Source organism: Sceloporus occidentalis, unplaced genomic scaffold (assembly GCF_023333645.1).
Source record: "Sceloporus occidentalis isolate IW3139 unplaced genomic scaffold, rSceOcc1.0.p SCAF_58, whole genome shotgun sequence".
In the NCBI taxonomy this organism is placed as follows: domain Eukaryota; kingdom Metazoa; phylum Chordata; class Lepidosauria; order Squamata; family Phrynosomatidae; genus Sceloporus; species Sceloporus occidentalis.
Window position 1 is genome coordinate 2797012 of NW_028317038.1, and position 19344 is coordinate 2816355.

Genomic DNA, 19344 nt, shown 5'->3' on the forward strand with positions numbered 1-19344 from the left:
TCTTGAGTAGATTAGCATATTCTTGTTTACTCATCCTCGGAGGGGGCTTTTCTTTCATTTTGTAAGGGAGGAAAGCGGAGGGGGATAGAAGAGAGTTTCAGCTTAAGGCTTCTGTTTTAAAGAAAAAATACATTTGACTAGAGCATCTTTTATGGAGAAGAGTGAACATTAAACGTAAAATGTCTTGTTTTTTACGTATTATCCCTGAACACTTTCTTAATGGAAGGAAATAGAAGGAGACTGAGGAGATCGCTGTACTGAGAAGTGATCAGAAGAGCACGAGGGATACGTCGCTTGTAATTTTAACATTTCAGGGAGTAAAAAGTTAACTGTCCAGGAGGAGAGAGCACAAACCTGGCTGATCGGGAGAGTATAGTTGTGAACACGGGGTATATTTGTGAACAGGGAGGGGGACTGTTGGAGATGCTTCTGTGGAGTTTGTTGTTGCCTTTTGGGCTCTTCTATACAGCCTTGGCAAGTGCCTCTCAGTGTGGAGTGGACGAGCACTCACATCGGGCTCGGAGGAACGTGCGAAATCCACACAACCCTCGTACTGTTACAGGGGGCTCCTGCGCTACAAGCCTTACACGGGGTAGGCAATCTCTCGGTAGCTTAGAACACCTGAGGGTACACAAGAGAAGAAAGCAAAGGGACGCAAATGAAGGTGTTGGTTCTCTGGCCTCCGGCACGGCGCTGTATTTCACAGGGAATGGAGACCAGCTGCGCCTCAAGGCGGGTATCGAGTTGCCAAGGGATATGTTCACCCTACAGGTTTGGCTGAGAGCCGAGGGAGGGCAGTGGTCTCCAGCAGTTATAGCAGGTAGGTACTGTTTGTTATTATTCTTTTCATTCTTATGTTGCAAATAAATCATTAAACCTTTCAGTTTGCGGATATTTGGTACATGTATGATGCATTTCTCTCTAACAGAATCATACATGAAGTTAGGTAGATAATGCTTGAGTGTCTTCGTAAAGCCGCCACCAACCCTCTATTTCCAGACTTACTTATAGATGGATGGTAAAATTCGGTGTTACACGAACATCATAAAATTGTGTTTGTCATTTTGTGTACTGGGTTAGAAATCAGTTACAGGAATACATATGCGCTTACAAGCACGGTAGAGATTTTCTATTACTATAAACTTAAAAGAAAACTATTGGAGTAATGAAGGAGAATGTCAGGAATGACTTTTTTCAGTGGGTCTTCTTCCTTTATATTATAAAATTATTATTATTATTATGAAGTTAGGTAGATAATGCTTGAGTGTCTTCGTAAAGACGCCACCAACCCTCCATTTCCAGATACACTTATAGATGGATGGTAAAATTCGGTGTTCTAACTCATTTTGTGTACTGAGTTCTAAGAAATCAGTTACAGTAATGCGTATATGCTTACAAGCACGATAGAGAGTTTCTATTACTATAAACTTAAAAGAAAACTTTTGGGGTAATGAAGAAGATGTCAGGAATGCCGACTTTTTTCAGTCTTCTTCCTTTATATTATCCCAAGGTGACATTTATTTATTGTTGTCCACAGCTAAGATTGTTTTCATTGGCTGCCTTTAGGGTCTGCAGGTATATACAAAGAAGGACCTGTATTTCCATTAAATTTAAACTTTGCGAATAGAGGATTTTAGCTGTAGGTTGGCTCATAGCACCTGCGTCATAGTGTTGTTTTTTATGTTGTGCTGGCATTGCCCTGAACGCTCTTGGTAGTATGATGGTTTTCTGTATAGTTTCCAACCCAACAAGTTGATGAAAGAAGAAGATGTGTTAGGTTGTTAAATAAAGAGAGATAAACAATCCCACTGAATACTTGGTGCTGCAGTACCGCGTATGAGAGGAAAAAAATGAGCGTACCGTACAGAATGAGACTGTTCATTTATTTACAATATAAACATGCAGACGTCATTTGTGCAGAAGGGAACAAAATCGTTATACACGTGATCAGAAAATGGCATTAAATTGTGAGATCGTCCGCATTCCAACTTATTTTATCTCTAGCCGCGTTTGCTTGGCAATAAATTCTGAGATTTGTTGTAAAACCTTGCCCGTAATGAACGTATTCCGATTCATGTTGCTCTTCCTTTGTTACAAGTTGATTTACAGTATTGCATTATGGTGATCCCATCCATGGCCGATTATTTGAACATACTTTGAGAGTAATAGCAGGGCACGGCCCTGAAAAGCATTGAACGGTGTAAGAGTTAAGTCATGTTGCCTCTCCCCTTGTGCGTACACAAGGCACACGCAGCGAAAGGGAGAGTGTAAACAGAGTGAATGGTAGTACTTTTGAAGGAGGCAGTAGAGTCTAGGGAGAGGTGAATGGCGTGGGTGAGGAATTCCCTTCTCTCTCTCTCTCTTGGCTGTCATACATATGGTTTTGGAATTCCGTACCTTCCTCTGAGAGCAACAAACAATAGTATATGTCATGGATGTTGAACCCAATACTGTAGGCACCAGACAAAGCCTCGGTAGCAATAATCCTTTTTTATACATAGTTTAGATACAAATGATGTAAGAATGCAAATGAATTATTACCTATGGAAAAACAGATATAATTGCAATGTGACTTTTTTATTGTGTTATAATTACGGTAGCCCTTGTGTGGCATATTAGACTGGAGTATTTTGACCTTGTGATAGGTTTAACTCATTTGGCAAGGTGTAAATTACCTTGTAGTTTACCATCAGTGGGGGTTAAAATGACAGTTCTTAATATTTCCTTCACCATCGTGAATCCCATGTTTGCCCAAGTGCCAATGAGGTTTTTTTTACTGTTTGGACTTAATATGTTTATTCTTACTGTATGAGTGCTTGCAGAAAGGTACTGTAAATGCAGCAGTGGAGCCTAGGCCCAGAAGAGTCAGCTATTTGGTAGGGGAGGCGAGCTGGCCTTTTGGCTGCCATCTCCCCTTGTATATGTTAGACTTTCCCTTCTTCAAAGGGTAGGGACAAGAAGATCTGGCCTTCCTATTTGCGTTTTGGGCAAGGCGGCAAAGAAGGGGTTTTACATCCCTAGAAGATGAACATTAGGGACTTAATTGAGCACAATTACAGTGTTAGGCACAGGTCATAACAGGACAATGCTGCACTAATGGAAATTAACTCCAGGCAGTGTGACCAAAAGACAATCTTGCACTAAGGCTTCAAATAAAAGTATCTCTGCTGTCTCTTAATATGATTGTTATGATAAAATCAAAGGCATAGGGATGCCCTGCAAGTGGGTGGTAATGAAGGTGTCAGAAGCTGAACTAAAATGATCCCCTGTTTTATATACACTCATTTTTCTTTATTTAGGATGTCATGATTTAATAATTTCTAGATTGTTAATTTTTGACATCATGTCAATGTATGATGAATTTTTAATAAATAAAGCAAGACAATTGATATTTATAAATAACATACTGGTGAGTCTAATAAAGTCAAATTACTAATAAAAATAAAGGTTGTCTATTATGGGCAGCTTTTAATAATCTTGGACTTTAACTATGTTAGAACTACCCAAATACTGGTGTTACTGGTGACACTATTAATGACTTATATAGTGTCATCAAATTCCATAGTGCTATACATTTTGTTATCAGAACATGAAAAGTAATGAATCAATTAACAATTGTATTGTATTCTGATTATAATCTGTACTTTCAAAGTTTAGCCCCTTAAGGACAGAGGCAATTTTAAGGCAAGACAGGAGGCTTCCTATTTTGCATATCTTTCTTTACTCTCACCTGGCAACAGCAGCAAAGAAAGAGTTAACATAACACTGGTAACAACCAATAAAAAAACAAGGTATAGCAGCATATAAACCCTAAGACATCCCTAATCTTCCTCTTTCTTTGCTGCTCACTGTAGCTGCAGGTTAGATTAGTTTATGATTCTTTTTGCTTGGTATTTGTTTATATATATATATATGTATATGTGTGTGTGTGTGTGTATATAGATATATGTATACACACATATATTTATATAGATTTGCTTATTATACATATTTTGGTGCTTTATTTCTTTATATTTTATTTATAGTTATTTTTATATTCATTTATAATTCTTTGTATGTCTTTGGTGTAGGGGTCTTTGCCCTTTGTATGTCTTTGGTGTAGGGCCCTTGGCCCATTCCTCACAGTGTCTTTTCTGTTTTCCACTTTTCTGAGTGTGGTAGTTCTTTTACCTCTGCCGCCTGTGCTCTCTTTCTCCGGCTGCCATCTTGGTTCTATATTTGGTCAGTTTTTGACATACTGCAATTTATACACTGTGAATTGTGTGTTACAGGTTTAATCCTGTCTTGATTGGGTGAGCTCTCTATATTCCCTGTGCCCAGGGTGTTTGTCTATTTGGAGGTGAGCCCTCTGTGTTGAAAAACATTCGCTGTTTCTGAGAGTGGCAGCTCTTTTACCTCTGCTGCATGTGCTCTTTCTCCGGCGGCTATCTTGGTTTCTATATTTCATTAGTTTTTACATACTGCAATGTATACACTGAGAATTGCGTGTTACATGTTTAATCCTGTCTTGATTGAGGTGAGCACTCTATATTCCCTGTGCCCAGGTTGTCTGTCTATTGGGAGGTGAGCCCTGCGTATTGAAAAACATCTGCTGTTTCAGAGCAGCTTATTTATATACTGTCATGGGCCAGCATGCATTGCATTTTATCAGTAATAATGGATGCCTATATCCAGGGTGAGCCCCTGTGTGTTTTTGGGGTGTCCTTTTAGGGTGAGCCCTTATTATATATATTTCCCCAGCCTCCTTTTGTGTACTATGTCTCAGGACAATACTCCCAACCATAATGCCTTTATGGCATGGCTGGAGTCTAAGTTCTCCAGTTCTGTGGAGATTTTTATTTCTAAGATGTCTGGCTCTATATCCCAGTCTGCCCAGACTCTCCCTCCTGCCCCTGTGGCCCCAGCCACTATCCCTTTGGATTCTGACCCCAAGAAATCTGAGGAGGCAGGCCGCTCTAAGTGGTAATAGTGTCTCTGCTGGTAAAGGCAAGGCCGCAGCAAAGCACTCAAAAACCATGCCGAACCCTATTACTCTGTGGGAGCATCCATCACCCCCCATTCGGCTTCTACCTCGACGGACCTCCTGGTCCTTGACCCAACTGGCTCCTCTTTGTTTGACCCCACCACGATGCACCACCTCAGGGGTGGACTCCACCAGAGAATATTGCACTATACTTACACGAGTGGCTGCGCAGACCCTTTCCTAAGGAGGAGCGCAACAACCTTCGGGCTGAGTGCGCCCGTCCCCTCGCTCCCAGACAAGGTGGCTTTTACCCCGGAGTCTCGGGTCCGCTCAGGATAAGATCCTGGATTTAGTGGGGCCGGTCACTCAAATCATCTCCCTGGCTGACCGAGCATTCCTGCAGGCCACTCCCTTGGATCCTATATCCCTTGGATCCCTTATCCGGGAGTGGGCCTTTCGTGTGATCTGCCTAATAGGAACTGCCAATGTAGCTGTGGCCACGGAATGGCATAAGACGGCCCTCCTACGGATGGACCCCCTTCTGGCATAGCTGGGTTCAATGGATCTCGTTGCGGCACCTAACGGGCTGCTGTTTAGGGATGCTTTTGTGAAGAAGCCTAACAGGCATGTGTCCCTGATGACCTCATGGGACAAGGCGAAGTTCTCCATGAGAAAGGTGTTTCAGACTAGCCGCTCATCCTATCAAGGCTCAAGAGCTTTCCGGCAGGCACAGCCGGCCTATCGCAGTTCCTTTCAGCACCGCCCTTTCATACCTAAAGGAGGAAGTAGAGGCAGAGGTTCCACCATTTTCCCCCAGGGGTTGCTCTGGATTCGCTAAGTCCAGATGTTTCTTGTCTTTCTTCCCCTCCACAGGTTGCAGGCAGGATGTCGCATTTTTTCCACAACTGGGTTTGGATTACTTCAGACCCCTGGGTCCTCCAGACAGTGCGCGGGTATAGGATCAATTTCGTCTCCCTGCCACACCAGGTCCGGAAATGTTCCGGTGAGTTTTGCCTGGTCATCAACCTGCTTTTGTAGTTCTTCACCACTTCAAAATGGAAGGTATCCATCTTCTGCGGGACCTTATGTCGGAGGGAGATTGGTTCACCAGGTGGACCTCAAGGACGTTTTCTTCAATTCCTCTGGGGCAGACAAGTATGGCAATTCAAATCGCTCCCATTCGGTCTCAGTTCTGCCTCCTGGTGCTTCACGAAGCTCCTAAAGCTGGTGATGGCTTTCTTCTGATCTCGAGGTATCCAATGTATTGTTTATCTCGACGATATCCTTCTTTTTTTCCAGCTGTCAGAAAACCCTTCGGGGTCAGACGGATTTCATGGTTCAGACGCTTCATCAATTGTGTTCGTTGTCACCCACTCAAATCTGAGCTAAACCCCAGCCAGTGCATCCTGTTGGGTTTCAAAATAGACTCAAGGGCGGCGATGTTGCAGCTTCCAAGGACAAAGATTGTTGCCATCCAGAAGGACTCCTGCTTACTCGCGCGTGTGGTGGTCTCCTCGCGTCTTCCGTTCAGGCGATCTTCCCGGATCCTCTACACTACCGTGTACTTCACTGCCTTAAGGCTCGACATCTACACAGGTTGTCATCATATGATCAGCCGGTCTGCCTTACCCCAGACGTAAGCTTGGAACGGGCGTGCAATCTTCGGTTCCCAACCAGATTTTGTCCTAGAGTCCGACGCCAGCATGCTGGGCTGGGGAGCAGCTTCCCTCATGGAGGCGACCGGTAGACGTCAGAAGGGCGTTCCCTTCTGTTAGGGTCCACAGCTAAGACCCCGTAGAAGCTACTCACATGAATACCGCTCCTGCTGCTCCTGCTTCCTCTCCGGCACCATCTGCAGTTTGTTCTAGGCGCACGTGCGCCCCCACCTCAGCTTATCCCTTCCAGTCCTGGAATGGCGGGGAACGCGCTCTGATGACGCTGTACACGGAGGCAGGGCGACATCTACTGGCGGCTTTATAAACCAGCACTGAGTATTACTCAGTGCTCAGATATTGTGCCTTATTGAGCTTCCCTCTGCATTTTTCTGTTTCCTGATTGATCTTGTTGCTGACCTCGGATTCCCTTTGGACCTTTCTGACTTCTATTATCCTGACCCCGGCTATTGTTATTACGGATTTTGCTGACCTCTCCTACCCTGACCCTTGGCTTTGTTTACTGGACTGTGTTTTGATTACCCTGACTCTGGACGTTTCTGGACCACGCTGCACGTGGTGCATCTGTCCCTGTTTGGCCTCCATTGGGCTGTATATTCCTGCATACTGGGTTTCTCATCCCTAATCCTCACACCTTCACATAAATTGCCTGGAACTGATTGCAGGATCCTTCGCAATCAAGAGCCTGGCGAAGGACCGGTTGCTGTGTTTTACGGATGGACAAGGTCTTGTGGTGCGGTACATCAATCGCTTGGGGGGGGACCCGCTCTCAACGCCTCACAGAACTGATGAAAGACATTTTTCAAGTTCTGTCTGGATCGCAACATCACCCTGCAGGTGGAATATCTCCCAGGGGTGGAGAACCTCATGGCGGACCGGTTTTCAAGGCACTGGAGGGAGGTAAGTGACTGGAGGCTTCACAGACAGCCAAGGGTAATTCACTACCTTTGGCAAGCTGGAGGGTCCCTGGTTCTAGTAACTTCGCTGTGGCACGCACAGCCATGGTTCCTGGCGCTGTTTGAGATGTTGATCCAGGATCCCCAGGCCTTTCCTTCTTTTCTGCCTATCCTTGCGGACCCAGACTGGCAGGCTCATCCCCGCATATTGGTGGGTCGATCGCCAATGGTGGCTTGGGCTCCGGGCACCAGGAAGTCTTACCAGTCAGCTTGGAGACGCTGGTCTTCTTGGTGTGTGGGAGAACAAGTGGATCCCCATTCGGCCCCTGCAGCACTCATTCTCAGTTTTTTTATAGCCAATCTTTTTAGAAAGGGTATGTCGTATCGAACCATTAACGTTTTTCTTGGGCGATCTCTTTGGCCATTAAGGTTGCGCGGAGAGAGCTCCCTTGCTTTGTCGGTTGTTGAAGGGCGTCTGCCTGTCTCATCCTCCGGCTGCTTGCTATGTTTCCTTGTGGGATGTCGCAGTGGTTCTGGACTTCCAGGCTTGGCCAGACGACAAGTGTGCGTCTTTAAACAGCTGTCGACTAAACTTTCACTCCTGTTATGCCTTTTATTGATTCGTATCGAGTCTCTGATGTGAGGGCTTTCGATGCTCATGCTATCTTTTTCCTAGGAGGGGATTCTTTTCCGTGTCCATAGGAGGAATACGTCCCTTTCTGATTCTGGAGGTGGGTAGGCCAACTTTTGATCTTGTATGTCAAGCCTTTTCGGAAGGTTTCTGTTCCTACGTTAGCCAGCTGGAGCCATTGGCTTCTTTCCTTGGTGGGCTCTTTTGGGGCTCATTCAGTTAGAGGTGCCACAGCCTCCGGGGCCTTGGCGGCTGGAGTTGCCCTGGGTGATATTTTGCGAGCGGCAAATTAGTTGCACGCTTCCACCTCGTACCATCTATTTTCGCCCATTGTCTTCGGCGTTAAAACTGCAAAATAGGAAGGCGAGGCAAAGAAGGAGGTATCCTTTAAAAAAATGAAAATGTTTCCAAGAGGGTCTCTACAGACCTTCCTGAGAACACTGGGCTCCCCCTGCAGGTTGAATACAGGTACTGTATTCAACAATGCAAGTCAACGAAGCACAGCTTACTAATCACAATGTGATTAATAAAATAATTTAAAAAATGAGAAAAAAAAAAAAGTAAAAAAACATGAATTGGTGAAATGTAAAAATAATTCCCCACTGATGTCACCATATTTTTTTTTTTTGTTCTTTTATGAGCAAGTCATAAAATTTGCGCCATATATTCACAAAAATTATTGCATGGAAAAATACTAGCATGGTTAATGCCCATGGGATGTCTAGTTTAAAAAAAATGTATGATTTGATGGGATAAATTGAATTGGCTGGGTTCAAAGATATCCCAGAAATAAGACATGGGCACAGACCGACTAGATGTCCAAATTCCAAATAATGCACATTGCAAAGGTGGCCTTTTAGCTCCCAAATAGCCTGGCAAACCCATGCATGGGGGTATCACTTTACTCAGGAGATGTTGCTGAACACATTTAGAGGTGTTGTTTGACAGTGACATATACCAAGTGCTGTAAATTTAACCTGAGGTGAAGTGTGTGTGAAAATGGTTTTTTTTATGAGGAATTTTGACATCTGGTTAACATGTGCTTATGTACATTTTTTAAGCTGGCAAATACAATTTATCCCCATCAAACTATATGTTGTTGAAAACTAGACACCCTAGGGTGTTTCAAATGGTGCTATTTTAAAACTTTTACCACCACAAAGATTGACAAAAGGCTGGTGGTAAAATTAGTGTTTGGAATGAGTTAAAATACTAGCATTTGAAACACCCTGGTGTGTTTTTGAGCATTTATGGTTTGGTGGGGTAAATTGAACTGACTGGCTTCAAAGATGTCCTAAATAGGACATGGGGGTAGAAAGGCCATTTTTGAGAAAAAAAAGCTTTTCAAACAGCAATATGCTACTTGTAATTATTGCCCTATAGCATGCGAAAAAAACATAAAATCATTGGGTATTTCTAAACACAGGACAACTAGTAGAATCTATTAAGCAGGTGTTTTTCATTAGCTTTGGAAGATGAATAAAAGATTTTTCAAGTAAAAGTCAGAAAAAGTACATACAACTAGTTTTAATGTGTACAATGATTGTGAGCTTTATTTTGCAACACACACAAATCCTTTTTTTAAACAGTTTTAACAAAGCCTTTTCAGAGCTTTTATTTACTATAAAAATAATAAAATATGGTGAAAAAAATTGAAAAAAACACCTTTTCTTATTTTATTTAAAGAATATTTGACACATGTACAAAATATTTGTTGTGAGATGGAGAAAGGTCTCCCTCTTTGCGGTGGTTGCTGTAGCGGCGGCTGAGAGGAGGAGGGGGAAGAGGAGCACCATGAATGCAGGTACGTAACACCTTGTAATCCTGCCGCCATGTCCTATTTGGGACATCTTTGAACCTGGCCATTTTGATTTACCCTGGCAAACCATATATTTTTGAAAACTAGACACCCTAGGTATTTCAATTGCTGATATTTTAACATTTTCCAAACTACTACCAGCCTTTGTCACAATTCCTGGAAGTAGCTTGGAAAGTGTTAAAATATCAGCATTTGAAAAACCCTAGGGTGTGTGATTTTTCTTCTCTGGTAAATGCCACTACCAAACATCCAATTATGTGTTCAGCAACATCTCCTGAGTACAGTGATACCACCCATGCATTCAATTATCGGATTGTTAGGGGGCTAAAAGGCCACATTTGGGAGGGCATTGTTTTTTCTTTTTTGACATCTGTTCCTTCTGCCCCCATGTGCTGTTTGGGACATCTTTGAACCTGGCCAATTCAATTCACCCCATCAATCCATACATTTTTGAAAATGGGTGTCAAGGTCAGGACTACTTGCCAAGCCATGACGGTGTGGAGGGTGTGGGTGTGTGTGTGGGCACCAGGCCTTTGGATTTACTAACTTCACCCCCTTTACAAGGGATAAGTTATACAAAATTAACCCCCAAATCCTGTCTGTATCCTCCCCCCAGGTAGTCAGCCACCACTCATCCTGGGCAAACAATATATATATATATATATATATATATATATATCCTTTGGAAAGTGGGAAATAGCAATTTGGCAACGTGTTATCCTCTCCTAGGGTTTGTGGATATCAATACTAGAGCCCAAAAACAGAGGCAGCCCAAGAGGGTCCACTATTTTTTGTATACGAGAGGCAACATCTCTCTCTATAGTGCTTTTGGTCACTCTCCCGAGCAATCACAGTGCTTCCTGTTTTCATTGTTGCTGAATGCCTCGATATTTGGCAATTCATAATCCCTATTGAGACTCGAGGGATCCAGAAAAGTATGGGTTGTTTTTTTATATTGCAAGGCATTCAGCGACACCGAAAACTCATCCCAGAGAGCGTTCACAAGCACCACTGCGAGGCAGAACTCCATGATATACTCTGATCGAAACAACATCATAAGAAACGGTCTGGACTTAAGGAGTTCCCACAGGCCTACTTATTGGAGAAACTCGTGAGTGAGGGTCCTGTGTTTAAGTCCCTTTGTTTTTAAGAACTGTTTGCTGTTTTATTTTTCTTTTGTATGTCTTGTTTTTTGTAATTGTGGCTCTGTGTAATATTTGTCTTTTTGTTTTTAAAATATTCAAAATCTAAGTCTGTCTTTGGGCTCTAGTATTGATATCCACAAACCCTAAGAGAGGATAACACGTTACCATATTGTTAAGTTCTATAGGATATATATACACTGCTCAAAATAATAAAGGTAACACCTAAACAACACAATGTAACTCGAAGTCAATCACACTTATGTGAAATCACACTGTCCACTCAGGAAGCAACACTGATGGACAATCAATTTCACATGCTGTTGTGCAAATGGAACAGACAACAGGTGGAAATTATAGGCAATTAGCAAGACACCCCCAATAAAGGAGTGGTTCTGCAGGTGGTGACCACAGACCACTTCTCAGTTCCTATGCTTCCTGGCTGATGTTTTGGTCACTTTTGAATGCTGGCGGTGCTTTCACTCTAGTGGTAGCATGAGACGGAGTCTACAACCCACACAAGTGGCTCAGGTAGTGCAGCTCATCCAGGATGGCACATCAATGCGAGCTGTGTCAAGAAGGTTTGCTGTGTCTGTCAGCGTAGTGTCCAGAGCATGGAGGCACTACCTGGAGACAGGCCAGTACATCAGGAGACGTGGAGGAGGTCGTAGGAGGGCAACAATCCAGCAGCAGGACTGCTACCTCCGCCTTTGTGCAAGGAGGAGCACTGCCAGAGCCCTGCAAAATGACCTCCAGCAGGCCACAAATGTGCATGTGTCCACGCAAACGGTCAGAAACCGACTCCATGAGGGTGGTATGAGGGCCCGACGTTCACAGGTAGGGGTTGTGCTTACAGCCCAACACCGTGCAGGACGTTTGGCATTTGCCAGAGAACACCAGGATTGGCATATTCGCCACTGGCGCCCTGTGCTCTTCACAGATGAAAGCAGGTTCACACTGAGCACATGTGACAGAGTCTGGAGACGCCGTGGAGAACGTTCTGCTGCCTGCAGCATCCTCCAGCATGACCGGTTTGACAGTGGGTCAGTAATGGTGTGGGGTGGCATTTCTTTGGGGGGCCGCACAGCCCTCCATGTGCTTGCCAGAGGTAGCCTGACTGCCATTAGGTACCGAGATGAGATCCTCAGACCCCTTGTGAGACCATATGCTGGTGCGGTTGGCCTTGGGTTCCTCCTAATGCAAGACAATGCTAGACCTCATGTGGCTGGAGTGTGTCAGCAGTTCTTGCAAGAGGAAGGCATTGATGCTATGGACTCGCCTGCCCGCTCCCCAGAACTGAATCCGATTGAGCACATCTGGGACATCATGTTTCGCTCCATCCACCAACGCCACGTTGCACCACAGACTGTCCAGGAGTTGGCGGATGCTTTAGTCCAGGTCTGGGAGGACATCCCTCAGGAGACCATCCGCAACCTCATCAGGAGAATGCTCAGGTGTTGTTGGGAGGTCATACGGGCACGTGGAGGCGACACACAATACTGAGCCTCATTGTGACTTGTTTTAAGGACATTACATCAAAGTTGGATCAGCCTGTAGTGTGGTTTTCCATTTTGATTTTGAGTGTGACTCCATATCCAGACCTCCATGGGTTGATAAATTTGATTTCCATCGAGAATTTTTGTGTGATTTTGTTGTCAGCACATTAAACTATGTAAAGACGAAAGTATGTCATACGATTAGTTCATTCATTCAGATCTAGGATGTGTAATCTTAGTGTTCCCTTTATTATTTTGAGCAGTGTTGGTTGCCCGGGGTGGGTTGATATATATATATATATATATATATATATATATATATATATATATATATTAGGGCTGCAACTAACGATTATTTTCATAATCGATTAGTTGGCCGATTATTTTTTCGATTAATCGATTAATCGGATAAAAAAATGAATGTAAATTTTTCATTTATTTAAAATAATTTAATAAACAAATTGTTAAATACAAACATCAGAATAAAAAAAAACTTTGATAAAATACATTTCTTGTCTTTATTTCCCAACCAGCCCCCCCCAATTTATGCACGTTTGAGCCCAGGCTTGCCACGCTGCCTCCCACATATGCCACGCCACGCTGCCTCCCACATATGCCACTCCACGCTGCCTCCCACATATGCCACTCCACGCTGCCTCCCACATATTCCACTCCACGCTGCCCCCCACATATACCACTCCACGCTGCCTCCCACATATACCACTTCACGCTGCCTCCCACATATGCCACGCCACGCTGCCTCCCACATATGCCACTCCACGCTGCCTCCCACATATGCCATGCTGCCTCCCACATATGCCATGCTGCCTCCCACATGTGCCACTCCACGCTGCCTCCCACATATACCACTCCACTCTGCCTCCCACATATGCTACGCTGCCTCCCACATATACCATTCCACGCTGCCTCCCACATATACCATTCCACGCTGCCTCCCACATATGCCACTCCACACTGCCTCCCACATATGCCATTCCACGCTGCATCCCACATATGCCACTGCACGCTGCCTCCCACATATGCCACTCCACCCCCACATATGCCACTGTGCCTGATACGCCTTATACCCCCTGATACACCACTCCATCCTCCCCAGACATGCCACACTACCTCCCAGACATGCCACGCTGCCCTCCCCACATATGCCACTCCAGTCTACCCCCAGATATGCCACTGTGGCCCCAGATATGCCTTATACACCCTGATACACCACTCCGTCCTCCCCAGACATGCCACACTGCCCTCCCCACATATGCCTTATATACCGTATATGCCTTATACCCCCAGATATGTCTCTCCGTCCTCCCCTGATATGCCTTATACCCCCCAGATATCTCATGGTGCCCTCATAGAGTCACAGACCCGTTCACATCACACTGACATCATACTTTTTTAAATAAGTACTGGGTTAATCTTCACTGCCCCAGGATTTAGATTCCCCTTAGTTTGGCCCCCCTTTATCTCTAACTGCACCTTAAGTTAACTTTATTAAATTAATCAAATTAACCCTCAGTCCTCATCATTAAATTAACCCTAAACACCCCATTAACCATAACTACCCCTAAATTAACTCTAAATACCCCATCAAAACAACTACCCTAAATTAACCCTAAACACCCCATTAACCATAACTGCCCCTAAATTAACCCTAAACACCCCATTAACCATAACTGCCCCTAAATTAACCCTAAACACCCCATTAACCACAGCATCCCCTAAATTAACCCTAAAGACCCTGTCAACCACAACAGCCCCTAAATTAACCTTAAACATACCATTAACCACAACTGCCTCAAATTAACCCCAAACACCCCATTAACCACAGCTGCTCCTAAATTAACCCTAAACACCCCATTAACCATAGCTGCCCCTAAACACCCCATTAACCATAACTTCCCCTAAATTAACCCTAAACACCCCATTAACCATAACTGCCCCTAAATTAACTCCCACTTACCCTAACTTTCAGCAGCCCAAATATTAATTTTATACTTACAGTTAGATGAGTGTCACAGCCATGTGGTTCTGGCCTTCTGGGAGAAGGAAGGGGGCGGGGCAAGTTGTCACAGTGATTACAGGGAGGGGCTGGTAAGTAGGAGCTGCTGCTGTGAGTCAGACTAAACGGATTATATAATGAGGGGTATTTTTCAGAGCGTTTGCTCTGAAAAAACCCTCATTTTATAATCGATAATAATCGATTCAACTAATCGATAATGAAATTCGTCGGCAACGAATTTCATTATCGATTATTATCGATTTTATCGATTAGTTGTTGCAGCCCTAATATATATATATATATGTTCTAATTCGGATTTCTCACGAATCTGGTATCAAAATCATGAATCACTACCACAGTGCCACTGTGTGGTCGAAACCTGATATGCGCCTTCCAGTAAGGAACTCGCTGTTGTAACCTCGGGTGACCTCTACCCTCAGGAAACGTTTCATCTCTCCCTATTTAAGCCTGGGACTTGCACTTCTGGGTTACCCTTGGTTGGTGTATCTGCTAGTGTGTGACCTTGCTCCTGTTCTGCTGATTTGGCTCCTGGTCCTGGTCCTGGTCCTGGCTCCTGGCATTGAGTCGGCTAGTTGACTTCGCTTCTGGATTCTGATTCGGCTTGTTTTGCTTTCCTGATTTGACCCGGCTAATTCTCTAGGTGGCTTCTCGGTTCCTGGCTGTCCTGGCACTCTCCGCCCTCCGGGGTCCTACCTCACCAGTCATTACATTCGGCATTGTGCAGCTTGCCCGACCATGGAAATCCATTTCATGAACCCCCAAATGCACAGTGCTTGTGCTAATGTTACTTTTAGATGAAGTTTGGAATGCTACAGAGGACAGGCAATTCTTATGCACCATAGTCTGCTACTTTGTGACTGTTGTCAATTTGTGACCCAGATGCTTCCCTTCACACAAAAACAGTGGATGGGGCAGAAAAGAACAGACTTGCCATGTATAAGTCATTAAGCTCTTCAGTATGACCCATCCAACTGCCTATGTTTGTCTGTGGATATTGCATGCTTATCTATCTGATATGATACACTGTTAGCAATGGGTGTGGCTGAACCACCTAAACTCAATAATTAGGGACAGTATTCACCTAATTTTGATAATTTGATGCTTTCCATGCTGGAGTTTGGTGTCTTGTTAAAATATTCATCTGTTTCAGAGCTAAGAGCTTCCTTTGTGCTTCAGGTTCCTATGGAATTGACCTGTTGAAATATACAATGACAGAAGATGTATTTATGCTGAATGTTCTCTCCTTATTGGAGCCAAGATGAGCCCTTTGAGGTCTGACTGAGAGAAAGTAATCCTGTCACAACAATAAAAACAGAGGTGCAGATGTATACTCAGGTTTTTGTAAATCCAAGTTCTGCTGGTATCAGGTTAGGTGGAAGTCTCTGTGCAGGTACATGTGCTTGTTTAGAACCCTTCAATTTTCTTGATAAGGTCTATGTCACGGAATCCTCCCTACCCTGGGCTCCCCGAGGAGCTTGGGGCCCAGCCTCCTCCTTTGACTGTGGGCCCTATCCTTGGAAGGGGTTTGGGGGAGGTGGGTACAGAGTGCCATATTTGCCCAATTACGAGAGACTCTAAAGATTGTGGAGCTCAGACACAGATTTCGGGCACCTGTATTTTGGGAGGGGGCTTATGTGTAGTGTTTTACTCTCCGTCGGTAGAGGATTTACAGGACAGAGACCCCCATGGCCATTATTTGCACCAAGATCTGTTATCCAGCCTGATATTCAGCCACAAGTCAGGGAACCTCCCATGTTTACTATCTCCTCCACAGACTACAATACCAACCCCAACTGGGCTGAGTGCAAATAATGAGCCGTGTGCAAAGGAGGGCCTTGTCATGATTAACTCATAGGATATAACGGATGCATGGAAGGGTAATCCAGCAGAGGTGGTTAGTTTCTTTCTGTTAGCATTCAATTGGTTAATCTGATGTTGATTTAAATCAGATTCAGGCTACAATGCCAGGGCTTGTGGTGATTCATGGCATAACTGATATGTTGCGGGAGCGGGCGGAATTGGACACATATGTTGCAGGAGTGGGCGTGAGTGAAACACACACGTTGCGGGAGCGGGCGGTAATGGTCAGAAATTCAGGGGGAGCGGGCGGTAATGGTCAGAAATTCAGGGGGAGTGGGATTAAAAAAACCAGTCCTGCGCAGGGCTCTAGTTTGGAGCACGGGGGATGCATCGGTAAATCGGGGGGGGGTGTATAGGGGGAGTATAAGGCATATCAGGGGGCAGATTTGGAAATACAGGGGAATATGGCATATCTGGGGGCAGAGTGGCATATAGGGGGGTATAAGGCATATCAGGGGGCAGAGTGGCATGTCTGGGAGGCAGAGTGGCATATAGGGGGTATAAAGCATATCTGTGGGGGGCAGAGTGACATATACGGAGTATAAGGCATATCAGAGGGGGCAGAGTGGCATATGGGGGGGTATACGCATATCTGAGCGGCAGAGTAGCAAGCTGGGGGGTAGATGTGCATAACTGGGGGCAGGTTGGCAAATAAAAGGAAGTAAAAACAAAAATTAATTTTTCTCCATCATAGTTTTTATTGATTATGAAAAAATTGTTTACATTTGAATTAATATTTACTAATAAAACTATAGGGTACTCTTATATTCAGGCTTTTACTTATAATCGAGCAAATACCATATATAGAGATGGATATTTTAATTCGGATGTCTCACAGATCCAGTATCAAAATCGTGAGTGGTGGCAGACTACCTGGGGGATATAGACAGGATTTGAGGGTTAATTTGGTATAACTTATGCCTTGTCAAGGCGTGAAATAAACTCACCTTATCATTTGAGTGCTGAGCCTCTGCTTCTTTATTTTGGATTTATTGAAGGACTTGGTGGTACCCTGGCTTGTGCACCATTTCACTACTGAGTGCTGTATTCCAACCTTTTTTTCTGTGTAAAGGGTGAAGTTATCCTCCACAACGTCATGGCTTGGCAAATAGTCCTGACGGTGACAGGGCTGATGGAGAACTATGTGTGATTTGCTGTGACTTGTATGTTAAATACCCCCATGTACTGTTTAACCCCTTAACGACTTATGACGGGCCAGGAACATCACATAAATTAGAATTAAACAAGATTAGAAAGTGATCTATGTTGATCTACGGTGTTGCTGTAATGCCTCGATGTTGACGTATGCAGCAACACCAAGATCGGCATCAGGGTCCATGTCTGGCCAATCACTGTATGGTGGCGGATGCCCGTGAGAGATTTTGCCACTAGCAAAATGGCTGGGCGTCCAAATTGTCAAAGTTTCCAAGAGGGTCTATCCAGACACTCTTGAGAACTCTGTCTCCCCTTGGAGGTTGAATACAGGTACTACATTCAAACATGCAAGTCAATGGAGCCCAGCTTTCTAATCACAATGTAATTAGTAAAATATGAAAAAAATAAAAAATAAAAATAGCTGAACAAAATAATTAAAAATGTGACATTTAAAAATGATTATGCAGTGATGTCACCATCAGGGGAACCACCCAGTTCCATCAAAATGTAAACAAATAAAATAAAGTTTAATATTATAAGAAAGTGCTGAAATTAGTGCTGTATCTTCCCAAAAATCCTGACATGGAAAGAATTAAAATAAAAGCATTTTAAAAACTCAAGGGGTGTCTACTTTAAAAAAATTAATGGTTTGATGGGGTAAATTGGTGTGGCCGGGTTCAAAGATAGGCACAGGCTGACCAAAATTTTAAAAAGCGCTCTTCCCAAATGTGGCCTTTTAGCCCCCCAAAAAACAGACAAAACCATGCATGGGTGGTATCACTGTAATCAAAAGATGTTGCTGAACACATATCGGGGTGTTGTTGGACAGTGACATATACCAGGAGCTGAAAATTCATACAATATGTGTGATAAAAAAATGACTACCCCAGATTTGACAAAGGCTGGTGGTAAAATTAGTGCATGGAAAGGGTTAAAATACCAGCATTTGAAATACCTTGGGTTGTCTAGTTTTCAAAAATATATGGTTTGATGGGGTAAATTGCATTGGCCAGCTTTAAAGATACCCGAAATAGCACATGGGGCAGAATGACTATATACCTGTACTTATTGCCCAATAACTTGCAGAAAAAAACAAAAAAAATTGGATATTTCTAAATTCAGGACAAATAGTAGAATCTATTTAGCAGGTTTATTTTCATTAGCTTTTTTGGATGAGTAAAATACTTTTCAAATAAAAGTGAGAAAAAGTGGGATTTTTCATCATATATTTTTTATAGGAAATTAGATGATAGGATCAAAAAAATGGTATCAGAAGAAAGCCCTTTTGAAAAAAAAAAATATAACTATGGGTGAGGAGAAAATTACAGCTAAACACAAGCACCGCAAAAGTGTTAAAACAGACTTGGTTACAAATGGGTTAAATACTGGTGTGCTTTCAATAAAACAATCAGTCTTGTTTTCACTTCAACATTGGTTGCTCACGGTCCTTTTCAGGACAGTACATGCACTGAATACGCTAAGCTACGGCTAGCCATAGCGTGAATGCAGCTCCAGTGCCGCGACATCCCCCTACTCTCTACAACGCGGGTTCTGTCTAGCTCTGAAGGGGTTAACCGCTGGTGTCCTGGCAGAAGGAAACTCAGCTTGGCGAGAGTTGGGGTGTCATGGTCAGGACTACTTGCCAAGCCGTAACTGTGTGGAGGGCGTGGG

The 19344-nt window shown here is 43.8% G+C and overlaps 1 protein-coding gene across 1 annotated transcript in view; it reads left to right on the forward strand.

Annotated features, from left to right (window-relative positions):
- The first annotated feature begins 423 nt into the window (after positions 1-423).
- Positions 424-19344, forward strand: part of LOC149287624 (pappalysin-1-like) — a 506291-nt gene continuing 487370 nt past the window's right edge. Inside the window, exon 1 of the mRNA XM_089492654.1 lies at positions 424-820. Coding sequence (XP_089348780.1) covers positions 424-820 — 397 coding nt within the window. The remainder of the gene's footprint in view (positions 821-19344) is intronic.